The following is a 19,668-nucleotide window of genomic DNA, read 5'->3' as shown; positions in this document are numbered from 1 at the left end:
TCAAAAATCAGTGTTTTATTATATGAATTATGGTCTCCACTCATCTATTGCGACAGTAGGCTGCCATTCAAATATATCGTGTGTTAGCTGAACTCCAGGCAAACGGGTAAATGCACATAAACCCCCCCCCCCCCCCCTGCCAATCGCAATACACCTCCACAGCCTGAGTGTCAGTTTCACTGGTGGAACTTTAGCAGTGGCATCGCTTTAGGCCTCTTACAGACTGGATCTATCCGCTGGGATTGATCCGCGGATCAGTTCCAGCGGACAAATCCGGTCATCTGTACGGCCTAGCGGATATTTTTCCGCGGATTAAAATCCGGCCGATCGATTTGAAGCGGATAGAAATTTCTTGGCATGCTAAGAAATCTATCCGCTTGAATCGTGTCCAGCGGATTGATCCGGTCGTCTGTACAGATTCACCGGATCAATCCGTCCGCTCCCATCCCTCGCATGCGTCGTAATGATTTGACGCATGCGTGGAAGTATTACCTTCCAGCGGCGCGCACGTCGTCACGGCGACGGCGTGACACGTCACCGCGGATGTATTTCGCGCGGATTTCGATCTGATGGTGAGTACAGCCATCAGATCCAAATCCTCCAGCGGATATCCTCTGGTGTATACGGGGCCTTAGAGTCTGCATGTTAGTAACGTTTTTCAAGAAGCAAGCAGCAGCCACCAGTGGGGCACAACTCATTAGCAGTATCCTTTTTTTTTTTTTTTGTACCCATTCTATACCCCTATAATGTTCTTTCCCATGCTTCAGCTTTAAGACACACACAACCTTGTGTGCTGCTCAGTGTTGGGCAAGAGGGAGGTCCTCTCACCTTACATAACAGTCATTCAGGGAACTCTTTATTTTATTAGGACATGCCAAGTAAAACAATGAGATGCAATGAGCGTGGGCAAGATTTTCACAGCAGGACTTGCATATTGCAGAACCAGTACATCCTTTACACATTGCATTTAATCTCGATTCACTCTGCCGCAATGCGATTTTTGACTCGCTTTTCAGTGTAAATATGTAGTGCAATTTTGATGCAACTTTGCATATAATGGGGTTGCACTGTAAGTAGCACAGGAACCTTTTCCAAAGTTGCATTGATAAGAAAAGCCCCATTGAGTATAAAGTGTTTTTTTTTTTTCTTGTCCTGTGACTAGTCCCCCCAGTGTGAGCCAGCACTAACTTTACAAAGCTGAGTAAGCAGTATGGGGGTGTTCTGTTCATTTTTCATCAAGCAAGATCTTCCTGGTCCTTATGGCAGCTAGAAGTGCATGATTCCTGAACTTTAGGTAGAAGTCTGGCATTGCTATTTGGTGAGCACTTTCACAGCCCACGATTTACCTGTGATTGGGTATGTGCACTTTAGTGCTCAAGGTAGATTGGTTGAGTGTTTTTTTTTTTTTGTCATATGCAGACTGATATGGTCTAATATTCACCTTCATATTTTCCAGTGTCCATTTATTACATTTCGATTATTAGCGGCCTTATTTTTAGGCTTGTTCAGTAACTAAGGAAAGTTATTCAAAAAGAATTACGGTAGCTAGTAGACTCAACACCTAAAATTCAACACGGATTTGTAATCTCAACCATTTAAAAGCATGTGGTCTAATACTGTATTGGCACCACAGGCTGAACTGGAATGTTCCCGAAAAATCTATTTATGTTTATTAGATGCTTACTTTAAAGTAGAATTCCAGCTTAACTGTAAGTAGTCTTAAAGACAAAATTGCCTTCCCTCTCCTGCTACCTATGCTGCTTAACCTGTGCAAAAATTATGTGTATACTTTCCTATTTCTAGCCCACCCCCCGGTCTGATCATTTGATCCCCTTTGTCAGTCAGTGGCGGCTGCAGGGGAGAGGAGGAAGAGCCAACGACGACTAGGACGTGACTGCTACCAAATTCCCAGCTTTGACGCTCTTCCTCTTCTTCCCTGCAAACGGTGCTCACTGACTCAGGAGATGACTTGACCAGACTGGAGTGGACTAAAAATAGGTAAGTAGGTACATAATTTTACATTGGTTAGGCAGCATAGGTAGTAAGAGTGCAAGGGAATATTTTATAAGACTATTTAGTATTAAGCTGGAATTCTACATTAAAGTAGAACTATGCTCAAAATGTAAAATATGTTGCTCTTTGTTTTGCATATAAAAGCAGAATATTTCGAAATGTTACCTTTTTTCCCTCTGCAGTTAAAAGCCCTCCGGTCCTCTTCCTTTAATCAGGCGAGAGTCCAGCTTTTTCTGTCTTCAAATGCCCCATGTCGTTCCTTTTTGCATTTATGCTGCTGCTCTGGACTACAGTGTGGTGTCATGATGTTACTGGGGGCGTTGCTAAAACATAGAGCTGCATGGTTCTGGATAAAATATTTTTGCTTAGAATAAAGATTACGATTCTCTCATGATTCTTGCGGCGTAACATTATATCACATTATACAAAAAAAGGGCTAACTTTACTGTTTATTTAATTGAAATGTATATTTTTTCGTAAAAAATTGCGTTTGAAAGACTGCTGCGCAAATACAGTGTGACATTAAAATATTACACTGATTAATATGTATATGTGTATGTGTTTGGGGGTTCTAAGTAATTTTCTAGCAATAAATACTGTTTTTTTTTTTTTAAACTTGTAAGCTACAAGTTTTAAAGGTTTGATCTTTAAGTGGTTAAGCTGACCTCATTTACAGACCTGAAGTTCCTTCCTTTTGATCTAAAAAGAACTAAAAGATACATTGTATCTCTCAGCCTGAGGAATGTTGATAAACATTTGTCTGTTTTTTATTTTATTTCTTTGACAGCTGGGCTCTGCACTGTTAACATAGAAGTGTGGAAAAGGCTGATTATCATTGTGAGAGGGGGGGTTGCCGTTTTTTTTTTTTTTTTTTTTTTATAACTATTACGGTAATTGTGCCGCTCTACTATAACAATTCCTACATACACTAGTGTGTCAATCATAGAAGGCTCTGCACATTCCACCCTCACAGTTGACCTGCTCACGCCACGCCTATGCCCCTCCCATGTCCTGCCCACTGCTATATATTCCCCCGCCCGCAAAGTCGCATACCTCAGATCAGGCTGATTCTGTTTTACATGACACACGGACACACGGCTAGCTATCAAAGCTATTCACTTACAAAACCTTTCAAAAGGGCATGACAATAGCTTTAAAAATAATAAATCCGTGCCAATTATCTAAAAGTGATGAGTTCAATTAAATTATTAAGCTGCTCCTCTAATAGTAAAAAATAGAATTCTTACTACGAAGTGAAAAGTGAAAAAGGAGGGCACTAGAAAGTGATTATAAAAAAAACACTCATAAATATTAAATATACTAAAGTAATAAAAATACAATTTATAAAATTCTCCCAAGTGGATAAACCAGTGATAAACAATTAGTGGTAATAAATCTTTAAAATAAATCACCAAAAAGTATTGCAAACATAATATAAGTCCATAAAGAAAGTGTTGGACTCTAAGGAAAAATATACAAAGCAAAAAAAAAAAAATGTGATTACCAAAAAAACAAAATCTTGCTGTAAAAGGATTATTGTCCAGACAGTGCAAACTTGTTCCTTCACCATACACAAGGATAAGACACCCAAAGTGCACAGAAGGGGAATGTGCTTACCAGACTCAATGGATCTTTTTGATTAGAAAAAGATCTCATGCGCTTAGCAGGAGCGTGCCTGCACACTTGGCCATAAAGGGAGATGTGGGTATTGGCTCAAGATCTCCATTGCAGAGATGGAGCATGGAATGAAAGCCAAAACTTCCATAGTGCAAACGATTTAATAAAAGAATAAAATGACAGAACAAAAAAGGCCAAATGGCAGCTTACATTAAAAGGTTGGGGCTGCAGACTCGTAAGGAAAAGCACTTGTGGTTCCTCCACTTCCTCGACGGCGTGCGTTTCACCAGTCGGAAGCTCAAGCCAGATTGCCGGATGTGAGGTAGGGAGTACACGTGACCAGGCTGCGCCGCGACGTACGTTTCGTAAAATTAACGTCTTCAAGCAGACGTGGTGGATGGATTTTGGAAATTAATCACCTTTTTTTTTTTTTTTATTTTTTTTTTTTTTTTATTGGGACAATTTTTTTTTTTTTGCTTTGTATATTTTTCCTTAGTCAAACACTTTCTTTATGGACTTATAATATGTGTGAAATACTTTTTGGTGAATTATTTTAAAGATTTATTACCACTAATTGTTTCACTGGTTTGTCCACTTGGGAGAATTTTATGATTTGTATTTTTCTCACTTTAGTATATTTAATATTTGAGTGTTTTTTATAATCACTTTCTAGCGCTCTCCTTTTTCACTACACACATGACAATAGCTTGACTAATAGATGGGCATGTGTTATGTAAACTCCTCCCACCATTTCTAGCATTATCCAGCAGCTGTGGAACTGTATGGGGATTGGAGACCCTAATTGCTGTTGTGTGCTAGGGTGTGTATATATAGATAGATGGATAGATTTTATATATATAATCTATCATCTTTTATTATCACATTTTTTATTTATTTTTTTCCCTTACAAATCACAAAACATAACAATAATTTCACACGTGTAGAAGGCAACCCTCTCAATATGTCAATCTGCCTCCCCTCTGCCCCCGCACGTCTTCAGGATTTTTTTTTACTTCCCTTGTGAATATTTAATTCATCCCATTTATTTATCGTTTGTAGCTTTTCAGGTGTTTTGATTATTTGCCTTTAGTTCTACTGTAAGAGCCGGTTCACACAGGGGCGACTCGTCAGGCGACTCAGCCGCCTGACAAGTTGCGCTCCTCTCTGTTCAATGGAACGGTTCTAAGACCCCCATTCACACCTGAGCGTTTTGTAGCTTGAAGCCTGAAGTTACAATACGCTGGAGGAGAAAAAATCTAATATTCTCTATAGAGATGGTTCCACATCTTCACTCCAAAACGCCTGAAGCTCAAACTGGGACTTTTTTTTTTTTTTTTTTTTTAGGCAGATTTGGGCGTTTTTCTGCTTTTTACATTGGTGACCTTTTGACCTGTACAAAATCACTGTAAAATTGCGCGACTTTCTGCCTGAAAACGCTATGCTCAGGTGTGAATGGGGCCTAATAGGAGCGACTCAAGTCACTTAGAATAAGGTTCTTTCGGGGCGACTTGCATTGACTTTAATACAGAAGTCATTTTGCAAGTCGCCTCTGAAGTCGTCTTGAGATCGTCTTGCAGAGTCGCCCCCAAAGTCGTGCTACCCCTGTGTGAACCGGGTCTACGGGCTTTTTTACTCCAGATGCTGTTGAATGCGTTTCCAGTTAATGTATTTCAGTGAGCATAGTTTGCACTATTGCAATTCTTTAAAGGGTCACTAAAGGAATTTTTTTTTTTTTTTAGCTAAATAGCTTCCTTTACCTTACTGCAGTACTGGTTTCATGTCCTTAATTTTCGTTTTTGCTTTGAAGTTGCTGTAATTCTGCTGTGATCTCCACACTTCCTGCTTGTCTGGCTCCTTATAATCGCAGTACTGGGAGCTTTTCACAGTGGTCTAAGCTGTCATTACTGTGTGTCTAAAACTTAACAGAACCAATCAGATTCATTTTAAAAACAAAACACTGCCCTGGATTTGTTTGTATTTGTTCTGTGGGTCTCTTTACTTTTCATAAACATGAAACCAGTTTAAAACCGAAAGTGAAACTAGAGGCACATTATATTATTGAATGTAATCTATTTTTAAAAGGAATCAGTTAACTTTTATGTCTCTATACCCTGTAAACAGTCATTTCAGCAAAAAAAATATTTCCTTTAGTGACCCTTTAATGTGTGCTTAAAACGGTGCAACATAAATAAATAATAAATAAATAAATAAATAAACAGTACAACATGCACATTTTTTCATATATGAACCGTAATGCAAAAAAATAAAAATCCCTAAAAATGCACTGCACGCAAGACAGAAATGTCCTATAAATGTTACAAATGCATATGCGGAGCCGCACACAGAACGGGGGAATTGTGGTGTGAATGAGCCCTAAATGGTCAAAGATGCATAAGATTGCCATATGTTCATTCATAGTACATTGTATTTAGCACTTCTCTTCTTTGTGCAGAAAGCAAGAAATGTGCTGTTCATAGCAGCCAATCAGATGTTTACTTTTAAACTTTCCAAACGGTCTTGCCAAAGAAAAAAGCGAACGTTGATTGGTTATTTTGAACACATTCCTTCTTCCAGTTTTGATAAATTGGGACTCTGTTGAATCTGGCTTGGCCACAGCAACCGTTTTATATATTAATGACTTATTATTCAAACATCCGCTTTTAAATGGTATAACCTGTCTTCCCAATTCAAACATAAATAAAGCTTGTTAAATGCTGTTTGCTGTATAAACCGTTGCATTTGATTAACAGTGTTTCTAATGCATGCTAACGGCTGTCTTTTTTTTTTTTTCCCTACTCCTCCTTTTTAGTTTTCCAGATGTATTGTCTCCTGCCTGTACTGAAAGAATGCATCGCTATATGAAATCCAGATGCAGTGATGAGAGTACTTAACTTTTGGAGCCAACTGAATATTACTTGTGGATCCATCTCAGCTAGAAACTGAGGCTTTCAAACACTGGAACCTAAAATGTCAAGGAAACGTATGAAAGCTTTTAAACTGGCGTAGTGTGGAGATTGACATGTACAGGAACCGTTGAATTCGCCTTGCATTCCACTGACCCATCCTGGGATATGTCACTACTGGAATTCAGTTCTGTGTTTTGCCCCAAAGTTTATTCAGTTTCAAATGCTGAAGAAACACAGTCCTATGTGAGAGCTGAAATTCACAAGCAATAGCTGCAATGGCTCAGACCAGCTTGCTGCAAGGAAAGCCCTTCTACTGCAGGGAATGGATCTTTCACAAGCTTCAGCACTGCCTGCAGGAAAAAACAAACTGCAGCACCATCACTGCAAACAAATTGTCAGTTGTGGCAAATTCTGGCAACAATGGTGGCAGCACAGGAAAAGGGTCATCTTGGGGTTTACTATTTGTTGGCGGTCCTGGAAGTGGAAAGACGGCCCTTTGTACAGAGCTGGTGTGGCCAAGTTCACCTGCTGGCCTGCAGAGAGGATTACACCACCAAGTCTTGGCTTTTCACTTCTGCAGGGCCCAAGACTCTGACACATTATGTGTGGGAAACTTTATCAGGACCCTCGTTGACCAGATTTGCCAAGGAGGACTGATGTCTGGATATGAGGAAAAACTAAATGATCCCTCCGTTCAGAAATTGCTACAACCTGGAGAATGTGAACGGAATCCATCAGAGGCTTTTAAAAGGTACAGACTTGTTTGCAAAGTCCTCGGTTTTTGTATAGTGCAGACATTTTAGTTAAATTGAATGTTCTTCTTTTTATCTACTCTGCTCATCATGTTTTTTTTTTCATGCAAAATTATCCATCCGTTAACATGCCTATAGCTTTACAGATAAGGATTTAATTGGAGCATTTGTTTTAAGTCTGTAATTTTATCTCTTTAACATGGTCATTAACAGCAATATATTGGAACCTCCGGTGCCACATTTTACCATTTTAATACTAAATTTTCTGCCTACTTCCCAAACCTGCCATTTGGCAGAACATGCCCAATATTAAAGCAGAAGTATGGCCAAAGCTTTTTTGCCTGTGCTTCTCCTGTGGGTCACAGAAATGCAGTTCTGCTTTCCTGTGACCCATTTTCAGCTGACAGCGGGCTTAAGCCTGCTGTCGGCTGACATTACTCAGTTAGTCTAGGCTCTGGAAAGTTCCCAACTTCACAGTCCGGATCTTTCCCAGATGCCTGTACTGGCAGCTGACTCAGCCTTTCGGCATTCCACTGGGAGCCTGACCCAGTCCTTCCCTCTCACTCCAAAGCTAGTACTCCAATGAGCGCTGGAGGGGCACTGGAGCAGTTTGATTCTCAAGTTTTTTTAAAAAGGCCAAAGTGCGTTGGCATTGCCTGCACAGTTATGTTCCATAGCGAAGAATCCTGCCATCACATTAAACTTGGTGATACTAAAGTACGGTTCTTGTTTTAAAAAAATAATAATAAAAACATGTTATACTTGCCTGCTCTGTGCAGTGGTTTTGCACAGAGCAGCCCCGATCCTCCTCTTGGGGCCCCCCCACTGGAAATCCTGGCCCCTCTCTCTTATCGACAGCTCCCACAGCAAACTGCTTGCTATGGGGGCACTTGAGCTAAGCCACTGCTCAGTGTCTGAATGGACGCACAGATTTGTGGCTCTGCCCTGTCCCCTCTTTCTGCTCATTGGCTCACTGACTTTGACAGCAGTGGGAGCCAATGGCGCCTGCTGCTGTGTCTCAGCCAATCAAGAGGGAGAGTCCTGGACAGCCGAGTCTCTTGTGCAACATCCCTGACTCGAGATGGGGCTCAGGTATGTATGAGGGGGGCTGCTGCACACAGAAGATTGCATTATAGCTTGCATAGAATGCATTAAGATAAAAAAAGAAAAAAAAACTCCTGCCTTTAGAACCACTTTAAAACACTCGAGACATCCCCAGACAATTCTATGGAACATAACTGTATGATGGCTGTAAAAAAATATTTGTGAGAAGAATGTGAACAAAGCCACATAGACTGAGGAAAGCTGCAGCTGTCACATTTAAGCTGAACTCTGGACAAAAAATGTATTCCCTTAGTATTGGTGATTTCACACCTCACTGCAGTATATTTGTTTCTTTTCTCTGACCCCTTTTACACTGAGCCGCCCATAGCATCGGCGTTAAAACGCCGCTATTTTTACTGCCGATGCTATGGGCGGATTTGCGGCGCATTTCGGCCGCTAGTGGGGCACATTTAACCCTCGCTATCGGCCGAGAGGGTTAAAACCGCCCACAATGCGCTGCTGAAGCATTGCGGGCGGTATAGCCGTGCTGTCCCGCTGATTTCAATGGGCAGCAGCGGTGGAGGAGCGGTATACACACCGCTCCAAAGATGTGGCTAGCAGGACTTTTTTTTTTACTGTCCTTGGGCTTTCACACTGGAGTAAATGGCTCAGCTGTTTGAGGGCAGATTGCAGGTGCTATTTTTAACACTATAGCACCTGCAATACTCCCTCAGTGTGAAAGGGGTCTTAGTGTTTCGCCTGTGAGTAACTGATTATTTGAATCGGCTTATCATTCCTTGTGACATTTGTGTTGTAAGACTGTTGGCTTCTATGCTGTGTATCCTCCTGGCCACACCGATCTTTTCTCTGCTCCGCTGTAGTTCTTTCCAAGTGAGCGGGGATGTAATTTACACTTCCGTTCTTTGTAGTTGGTGGACCTGGGAGTCTGAGACTGCTAGTCTTAAACGCCCACTGATCATCTCTGGGTGTCTGAAATGCCCACCATCATTTGATTGATCTACTAGGAAGCGCCTGATCTTATTTTATTGCTATCTGTGTCCCCATTGGGGAGATTCAGACTATTTTTCCTGTTTACTGTTCTAGAAAGTAAAAAGATCAAAAATGTTGGGCTTTCACCAGAACAGTAATAGAGGGGGGAATATTCCAATGGGGACACTAGTTCTGGTGACACATGGTGATTCCCTTACTTTGGAGGGATTTCCTCTCACTTCCTGCTCCCCCCAAATCTCCCCAATGGGACACAGATGGCAAAAAACTGACAGGTATGTGTACAATTACAATTACATTTATACATTTTTGCCTTTAGTGACACTTTAAGTGCTAGTTCACACAGGGGTGGCTTCAAAGTTGTTCGACTCTGAAGCCGCCCTGCACAACGCAAACCCTCAGCATGGCTTGTAAAGACTTCTTTATTGAAGTCCAATGCAAGCCACTCTGAAGTCGCCCCAAAGTAGTGCAGGAACCTTTTTTCTAAGTCGGAGCCACTTGAGCTGCTTCTATTAGAATGGTTCCAATGCACTGCATGGAGCGCGACTTGTCAGATGACGGATCACTCCTGCGTGAACCGGGACTAAGAGTCGGCAAAGGCAGCCTGCATGGGAAGGTTAAAAGAAAAATTGAGATGTCGTCATATGTAAAAGTATAATAATAATTAGCAGTCCTACCACTTCAGCCTTTGATCTCCTGCAGATCTCAAAGTGCTGCTAGAATCTTCAGCAACTGATACTTGTAGGTGTGTCAGATTACAGATTCCCTGAGTGATGTGGTTCTACCATTTCTTCTAGATCTGCAGAAGAGCGAAGATTGGAGTCACCAGTATTGAGACTGATATTGTTTTGCTTTTACAAGCTGCCTTTTTTTTCCCCCTTGATCAGCAATTGGTATAACATGAACAAATTAGACTTTTCAGCATTATCGAGCAACGTTAAATTATAGTTTTTGATTTTATTAAAAATACTGTTCTGTATTGTGGCCCTTTATCCGAGGCAAAGATGAATTGTTCTCTGCCTACCTGGAGCATTATGGGTGTTTGACATCAGTATAAGCTTTAGACTGCAGAAAGCAGATCCTCTTTATGTAATGAGATAATACATTTCCCCCTGTTATGTATAATATTACAAGCTATGTATAGTGTGTGTGTGTATATGTATGTATGTATGTATATATATATATATATATATATATATATATATATATATATATATATATATATATATATATATATATATATATAATATGTGTGTGTATGTATATATATATATATATATATATATATATATATATTTTTTTCTAGAACTGTAACAAATTGATAAGATTTACCATTTTGCTTGTGCTCCTTTTTTTTTTTTTTTTTTTTTTTTTAAACATGAAGACTCTGGTATCTCTTTAATGCAGGAAATGAAGATAGAATGACCTTGTATAGAAGTCCAGAAGATAATGTTCAGTTATGGTCTTTATAATTAGAAATTTAATGGATTCATTTTCAGTGTAGTGGGATTTGACCCTCCCAGGGGAAACCTAAATATCGGTTATTCCAAAATGTGTTCCTGCTGTCTGTGGATGTTAACCAACTGCTAACAATGTTTAAAAGCTCCCCCCCAAAAAATGGCCCACTCTTGCAAAAAAAAAAAATGTACTGTAATCATTCTCCAAGTCTACATTCACGTTTTGAACGTTGATTTGGGAGCATTGTTTTATCCAATGTAAAGCTGGTTACTAGGCAAAATTAATTGGTGTTTTCATACAGGCTTTTCAATCGGGTCTGGCTGTCAGTTTTTCAGGTGTACCTGATCAGAAGCTACATGTAGCACTATGGACTGGTCCAGGTCTGTGGGGGGGGGGGGGGGGGGGGGGATACAGAAATGAACTGTCCTTCTCTGTTTTCCAGACCTAAATGTGGTGAATTGGAGGTAGTCTGATCTAAACTGACACCAGAGTCCGTTTTATTCCGGCCGCCCATAGAGCTATCAGAAGTCTACCGGACACAATCTGAACGAGCACGGCTGCCAAAAATCTGACGTCTGTCCCGTTCTGACTGGCTTCAGCTGGGAATGTGCTCACGGATCCCCTGCTGATCGGAGCAGACTCCACTGTGTGTGAAAAAGCCCTAAAGCTGGGTATACACATATCGAAATTCCTCTGGTTCAGCAGAAACGAGCTACACATTCGTGCAGTAGAAGTCGATACGTTATGGCCCATACACGCGATCCGAAAATCAGATGAAAAATACCGATTTCGATGCGATCGTACGATAATCGCATCATTGGTACAAAGCTTTCGAGAGCCAATCGCGACAATTCATCCGATTTTATTATTCAATCAGACAAGCACAGAAGTTTTCCTCGTACGATACCAGATCGGACGATTTTCGTTTAGTCAGTACAGTTGTCCAAAAATACAATACCAAATACATTACAACACATGACATCACTTCTGATTTTATATATTATTTTTTTTTGTCGTACGAGAAGTTACGCGAGTTTAGTAACCTATTCAATCTCTAGTTGCGACTAGTAAGCGAAAAAAGTCGGTCGATTTTTTGTTTGATTTTCGGATCGTGTATACGGGGCATTAGACCGGCTTCTGGCAAACGATCCTGTTGGAAAACCAGCATTCGATCAGCCATTCAGTGTATTCTGACGGGGAGGGGGGGGGGGGGGGGGGGAAGTCCCTGCTGCCGGAATACAACAGTGCAACAGCGGGGCAGTTGTAACGCATGGACAATCGTTTTTACATGTGTTGCATTTTTATTTTCTTGTTTTGGGCTTGATTTGCCTTGCATTCTCTTTATGCGTGTTTGCATGCATTTTAACGCATTGCGTTTGCACCGTAATCATAAGGAACCATTTCTTTTTACACTCTTCATTATCTTTCTTGGCACAGAGGCAGGCAAATTATGTCTGATGTTTCCTAGATTGCAGTTAGTGTCTTCTAAAGTTTTTAAAGGATAAGTTCACCTTTAAAAAAAAAAAAAAATGCAATTTTTTTTTTTTGTAGGTAAACAAATGTATGCTCCTTCCTTCCTTTTTTTTTTTTTTTTTATATTGGAGCCTTAAAAGCATTACACCCAACGATCAGTAGATTGTGGGTGCAATGCGGGGCTCCTGCAGACTGTTAGCTGGTTGGTTGTATATCGTGCTGCACCACTTTTAGAACACGAGACACTTTTTGCAAAATCTGTTTGCGCAGGTCTTTATGAATTCTGTCGCTGAGAGCCTGAGACGGCCGCTCCCCGCCCCTCCACAGCTCAGCGCTCCAATGAGCAAGGAGGGAGAAAAGCAGACTGACAGTCTACAGCTCTCTACTCACAGAGTTCTGAAGACCGAGTGATTGGCAGTGTTCGAACGCGTGGCTCTCAGTTTAGAGGCGCTGGGGGACAGATCCATCTAGGTAAGTATGAATGGGGGAAAAAATAGAAACCCATACTTCTCTTTTTAATGATGGGGGGAAAAAAAGAAATCACACATGACCATTGCTTTACAAATACACTGAGTTGAAGTGCCCTTTCCTAGTTGATCTCTCTGCTAGATTGACAGCCTCCTCCCCACAGGGCCTTGTTTTGTGGGCTTGTTCATTTAAATGTCTCCGCATATTGTATGTGTATGCAGCTGACCTGGCAACAGAGGGATCAGCTGATTGTCATAGGGATGTCTCCACTCCATAGCTTCTTTTATAATGAATTCCATCTGCTGTGAAAAAAAAAATTTTTTTTGGGAGGATTGGGGAATAGAATAAAGCAGAGGATGAAGCGTTTGGGATAATTCTATTCCAAAAAAAAAGTTTTTAGGAATCGAGGCAACCAATCGAAGAGGAAAAAGAAATGTAAAAGATCCAACAAATGAGGTGGCAACCAGATGTTGCCTTGGTGATGTCAGTAGACCAAAGGGGGTGGCAGGACAGTTTGAAACCATATGTAGTTTCCAACAGCTGTGCGGATGAGGCGGTTGTACGATTTTTACCCAGGCCTCCACATTCTAGTACAGTATTGCTAAAACAGATGCAAGCCTGTCACGTTTAGACTTGAACAGTTGCTATATATAAAGTTGTTAAACATGCTAATCCTGTCGCTGTCTTGTAATGGAATCGAACAGGTATGGTACATGCTTGTCGTAAGATATGTCTAAAAATACTGCTTTCGAAGCAATCGTACGATAATCGGATCGTTGGTACAGAGCTTTCGAGAGGCGATCACAACAGTTCATCCGATATTATTAGATTAAACTAAGCCGAAAATATTTTGCGTACGATTTTTATCTAACCAGTACAGTTGTCCGAAAATGCACGTGACATTGCTTCCGATTTTAGAACACGAGAAACACGTGACATTGCTTCCGATTTTAGAACACGAGAAACACGTGACATTGCTTCCATTTTTTTTTTTTTTTTTTTTTATATATATATATACAGCAATACATTTTTTTTATATATATATATATATATATTAAAAAAAATGTATTGCTGTCAGAAATAAACATCCCTTGTGACCGCAATATGCATGTGACAGGTACTCTTTATGGAGTCTATAAGACCCCAAATCCCTCCTCTGCCCTTAAAATCATTTGATCCCACGAAGATTAGTGTGATCAAATGCTTTTCATTTTTTTTCTTCTGGGGAAATCGAAAATGATGTAAGGTCATTGCTTCCAGGTTCCTATACCGTAGAGGTGATTAAAGCGCCTCGGTGGGATGAGGCTAGTGAGAGACAGAATAACAACAAAAACATCCAGAAAAACGCATTTCAAAAAAGTTATAAATTTGATTTGCGTTTTAACCACTATCAGCCCTGGTTCACACTGGGCTGCGGGAGTGAAGCCGTGCGAGTTCAGCTGAACTCGCACGGCTTCACTCCCGCCGGCAGTCCCGATTTCGGCCGCAATTTAAGAGACATCTGTGCAGGTTTTTGCACAGATGTCAATGTAAATCGTGGCCAGAAATCGCAAAAAGTAGTACAGGAACTACTTTTTGAAATCGGTGCAGCGTCGCGGATGCGGCGTCGCACCGATTAGGACGGTGTCATTGCCGACAGTTGCCTGCAAATGCCGCCGATTTGAGATGCGATTTCACATGTGAAATCGCATCTCAAATCGAAGCAAAACGTACCCAGTGTGAACCTGGGCTCAAGATTTCTGACTCCCGGGTGTCTTCTATACAGGTAACAAGCTAAGATTGAGAGCACCCTCTTAAAGGGAGTGCTCCTAATTTTTTGTTTCTGTGGACAGATGTCTTTTATACAGCTAACAACAAGATTCCAATCTCTCCACCATGGCCAAGACCAAAAAGCTGCCCAAGGATGTCAGGACAAGATTGTAGACCTACACAAGGCTGGAATGGACTACAAGACCTTCTTCACCAAGCAGTTTAGTGGGAGGGTGACAACAGTTGGTCCGATTATTCGAAATGAAAGAAACACAAAATGACTGTCAGTCTCCCTCGGTCTGGGGCTCCATGCAAGATTTCACCTCGTGGAGTTTCAATGAGCATGGGAACGGTGAGGAATCATCCCAGAACTACACGGGAGAATTTTGATCTCAAGGCAGCTCAGATCATACAGTGGGGGAAATAATTATTTGATCCCCTGCAGATTTTGTAAGTTTGCCCACTTACAAAGAAATGAAGTATCTATCTATCTCTATCTATAATATAAATATAATTTTAATTTCTTTAAAAGCTGTGCATTTGCCACAAAAATAGTATGGGGTCTGGTGCAGTTGAAACGGGTGCAAACTTCAAAATAATGTGCATTTGATCTGCAGGAAAAGGCTGCATGGCATGCATATGTTCTAAACTAGTATGGGGCCAAGTGCAGTTGGGCAGGTGCAGCATAGAATACATGCCAGCAAGCTTGTTGCCTAAATGCATGCTTGAATAAATGCATGTTTTTGCATAGATGTTGCATACATACGGCATAAGCACATGTTTGGAAGAACATGGGCATCGGTGCACTTTAAGGAGTTGTGTCTCCCAGAATAGCATTCATTAGTTTTGGGCTCCCTTTCACACTTGTGCATTTTGGCCACAACTTTGATGCAATTTTTGAAGCGAGGTAAAGCAGTGCCTGTGTAATCTTGAGGCCCATGGACCTCAAGTCGCACCAAGGTCAGACCGGAATGGTGCAAGGGCTGCTTTGAGATATATTTTTAGGCTATAAGGAGTCTTGCATGTTTACAGCGAGGCAATGGGTCGTATTAAATATTATCGTATTCCATATTAAAATTCACTAATGAGCACAAAAAGTAACTCTTGCTCTTTCAAATTAAAGCTGCTTAACCAGTTCCCTACCGAGCCATAATAATATGACGTCGGCAGGAACTGTCCATCCTTCAGAGGGGATCTCCCTGTGCATCGTGGCCGCTAGGGGGCACGAGGAGACCGATGTGTATTCCAAGAACAGAAGAACACAGATCGGTCTCCTCCCCTTGGGAGTCCCCCTACCCTTACAGTTAGAAATCACTCTCAGGGAACGTATTCACCCCTTCAGTGCCCCCTAGTGTTAACCCCTTCCCTTCCGGTCACATTTACACAGTAATCAGTGCAGTTTTATAGCACTAATCGCTGTATAAATGTGAATGTTCCGATATGTCCGTCGCAATGTCACGGTCACAATAAAAAAAAAAAATCGCAGATCGCCGCCATTACTAGTAACTAGTTACTATTTTGTAGACACTGTAACTATTGCGCAAACCAATCAATTTACGCTTATTAAATAAAAAAGTAAAAAATATGGTGTTTTTTCAAAATTGTTGCTCTTCTTTTGTTTATAGCACAAAAAGTAAAAACCGCAGAGATGATCATATACCACCAAACTAAACCTCTATTTATGGGGGGGGGGGAATATAAAGATTTCATTTGGGTACAGTGTAGCATGACCGCGCAATTGTCATTCAAAGTGCAACAGCGCTGAAAACTAAAAATTGGTCTGGGCAGGAAGGGGGTGAAAATGCCCTGTATGGAAGTGGTTAACCTATGGATTGAGGTACTAGTTAAAATACCTTTTAACCACTTGCTGACCCACCACAGTAATTTATCCTGCGGCGGGGTGGCACGTGTAGGGCTGCAGGAACAATTGCTTATTTGTATGTCATTGTGCCTGCTCGGGTTTAGAAGTGAGCTGTGCGCTCCCTGGTCGCAGGCCTCCTTCATTGGCCAGAGGACCATGTGATCTCTCTATACGATCACAATATAAACAAGGCTATTATGAAATTTCATAATGGCTCTGCTCCCTATACAAGTGATTAGCTGTAGCCAATTACAGATCACTTGTAATCACAGCTGTCTTGAATGCAACACAATGTTGAAAACATTGCAACAGCATTGTTACTATGGTGACACTGAACTACTCTGATAAAAGTATGTTAAAAAAAAAAAAAAGTTACAAAAAAAATTGAATAAATAATAAACATGTTTCCCGCACTGAGTTAAAACACGCTGCCCTTACAATTTGCAGGGTGCCAAAGTAATGTAAACGGAACCCCAATGCATTTGTCGGCACCACATCACTTGGTAGCGCAGTTGTTTTTTACGTTCCGGTGCGATTTGAATGGGGAGCAAATTCGCACTGCATGGGAATGCACGCGGTATTCCACATTCCCGTGTGATCTGGCTTGCTTGAAAATGTTAGAAAATTGTATGGCCAGAATCGTACAAAAATACAGCTAGATTTCTGTTCTGAATTTTTATTTATTTTTTGTCTTGGGGCGAATGCAACATTATTGTGACCTGGAGCGTCACAAAATGTGAGCCATCTGTACCTGTTAGCTGTTTAATGACCCTTGATACGCCGCGGCCTGTCACATCTACCACATTTTCAGATGCACAGTTGGCTATATTGTGAATTGATTGTTGCTATCTGAAGTACTAACGTTTTCTAATTTTTGTATCGCTGGGATGTTTCTAAAATCAAACCACAGATGAACATGACCTGGTCCTTGCCATTTTGTGCATTTTTTCTTTCCTATAATTTTATTCTGAGTAACCCTGTAATTTATTTTTATTAGGCAAGGATAAAGCTCAAGAGACATATCAATTGTACCTATGAATCTCTCACGAAGGTGTGTTGAAGCGAGCATTAATACAAGGCTCCATTGACTTGTACAGAGCAGTTTTGTAGCGGAATTGTATATCTCACAGCGTGGGTTTGAAATGATACTGATATATCCATAGGAGTGTATATATAACATTTATCAGTAACAAGTATGGCTTTGAGAAGCGGGCACTTTAGCTGACCTTTGTACATACAACTTGTTTTATGCAATCCTGCATCAGATTTCCTATTTAGTATATACAATATATGCATGCCCTGGGTTGGAAATATCCAGTTTTAGTTACCGTACCCTATTACTTGGGATTGCTAGTTTTAACAGCTGAACTCTAAGTAGATGGAAAAGGAAAAATCCTAATAAATACAGTTATGCCGCGTACACACCATCACTTTATGTGATGCAAAAAAACTACGTTTTTAAAAACGTCACTTTAAATGACCGTGTGTGGGGGAAAACTTTGTTTATGTCTTGTGAAAAACGACAAAAAAAAATTGAAGCATGCTTCAATTTTATGTGTCGTTTTTTCAAAACGTTGTTTTTTACTTCACAGAAATTGACCGTGTGTAGCAAAAAACGACATTTAAAACAACGTTTTTACACCCGCGCATGCCCAGAAGCTAGTTATGAAGCGAGCTTCAATAGAAAAAAGTGGTGAAACGTAACCTCGCTTTGCTAGAGCATTGTGAAAAAACGATGGTGTGTAGGCAACTTCGTCTTTGAAAATTATGTTTCAAAAACTTTGTTTTATTTCATGTTTTAAATCATCACAAAAAACGACCGTCTGTACGTGGCATTAGTGATTTCAAATCATTAAATGGAAGTACTTGAATTTGGCATTATTTCACTCTCTTATAATTCCCTGTATAAGACCATCATACGCGTCTAGATGGCTGCAGCACCAATCTCATCTGCCCCCCCCCCCCCCCCGCTGGCTCCACACGAGAACCAAGCAATCAAAAACCACTGATCGCTCAGTTCTCGGTATTCAGTCTGCTGGTGACCTGTCCTTCCAAGGCCTGGTCCGGCTGAGTGGTGATGGGCCCACTGTTGGTTGAAAATGGATGATAAGAGTGCAGAGCTATGTGCACGCCTGTGATCCATAGAAATGCAGCCAAAATAACTTTAGCCATACTTCTTCAACTGCAGCTTGTTAAACTGATTCATGCTTGTTTTCAGTCAGGAACTCCCAAGTACTGAAATCAGAAATCATGTATAGCAGCCAGGCAGCTGGCACTTTCAATGGCCCAGATTCAGGTAGAGCCGCGCAATATTTGCGTGGGCAAAGGGCAACGATTTTTGCTCTGCGCCCACGCAAACATTTCGATTTGCCCGCGATTCACGGAGCAGTAGCTCCGTAAATTGCGCGGGCGCTATGCTAATTTGCCCTGCGTAAGGGCGCCTAATGTAAATGATCCCGCCGGGGGCGGGAATCATTTAAATTAGGCGCGCTCCCGCGCCGAGCGAACAGCGCACGCTCCGTCGGGAAACTTTCCCGACGTGCATTGCGGCAAATGACGTCGCAAGGACGTCATTTGCTTCTAAGTGAACGTGAATGGCGTCCAGCGCCATTCACGAATCACTTACGTAAACGACGTGAAATTCAAATTTCACGAGCGGGAAGGGCGGCTATACTTTAGCATTGGCTGCCCCTACTATGAGAAGGGGCAGCCTTACGCTAAAGCCGCCGTACGGAAACTCCGTACCTGGCGTGCGCTGGGCCCGGGCAAGTTTTGTGAATCGGTGATAGTATGCTATTTGCATACTATACGCCGATCACAATGGCCGCGCCCCCTAGCGGCCAACGCAAGAATGCAGCCTAAGATATGAAGGCATAAGGAGGCTTATGCCTGTCATATCCTAGGCTGCAGTCCGCGTAGCGATGTTCCTGAATCAGGGGCATTCGCTACGCGGGAGCAAAACAGCTATTGCGCCGCGCAACCTATGGTTGCGCAGGCGCAATAGCTTCTTGAATCTGGGCCAATGTCTTTTTAAACACGTGCAAGTACCTGAATTTGTCTTGGTATCCTCCTCCTGTAAAATGAGTCACGTGTGGTACATGCACATGTCCTGACAGTTGATCTGCGCATAGGAGGTAACCTCATCAGTCTGCTGCTGCTCTTTTAAAATGTAATCAAAAGGCTCAAGTGAATTTTGACTAAGCTGTGCTGCTGCTACAGTGGAGGTTGAAGATCTGAAAAAAAGTCTGGACGGCCGCACTCTGCTTCAATTACCTTTTATTGGTTTCAAGTATTGAAAACGACAATCCATACAGCAAAT

General features: G+C 41.4%; 1 protein-coding gene across 1 annotated transcript in view; it reads left to right on the top strand.

The window, feature by feature from the left end:
• ANKRD50 (ankyrin repeat domain 50) overlaps positions 1 to 19,668 on the top strand; it is a 67,500-nt gene that overhangs the window by 8,934 nt on the left and 38,898 nt on the right. The window contains exon 2 of the mRNA XM_040330633.1: positions 6,440 to 7,287. Within this exon, the coding sequence (XP_040186567.1) occupies positions 6,812 to 7,287 (476 nt within the window). The 5' untranslated portion in view covers positions 6,440 to 6,811. The remainder of the gene's footprint in view (positions 1 to 6,439; positions 7,288 to 19,668) is intronic.

This window comes from Rana temporaria, chromosome 1 (assembly GCF_905171775.1).
Source record: "Rana temporaria chromosome 1, aRanTem1.1, whole genome shotgun sequence".
In the NCBI taxonomy this organism is placed as follows: domain Eukaryota; kingdom Metazoa; phylum Chordata; class Amphibia; order Anura; family Ranidae; genus Rana; species Rana temporaria.
Note: the sequence above shows the minus strand (reverse complement) of the source record. Positions and strands in the feature narration are given on the sequence as shown.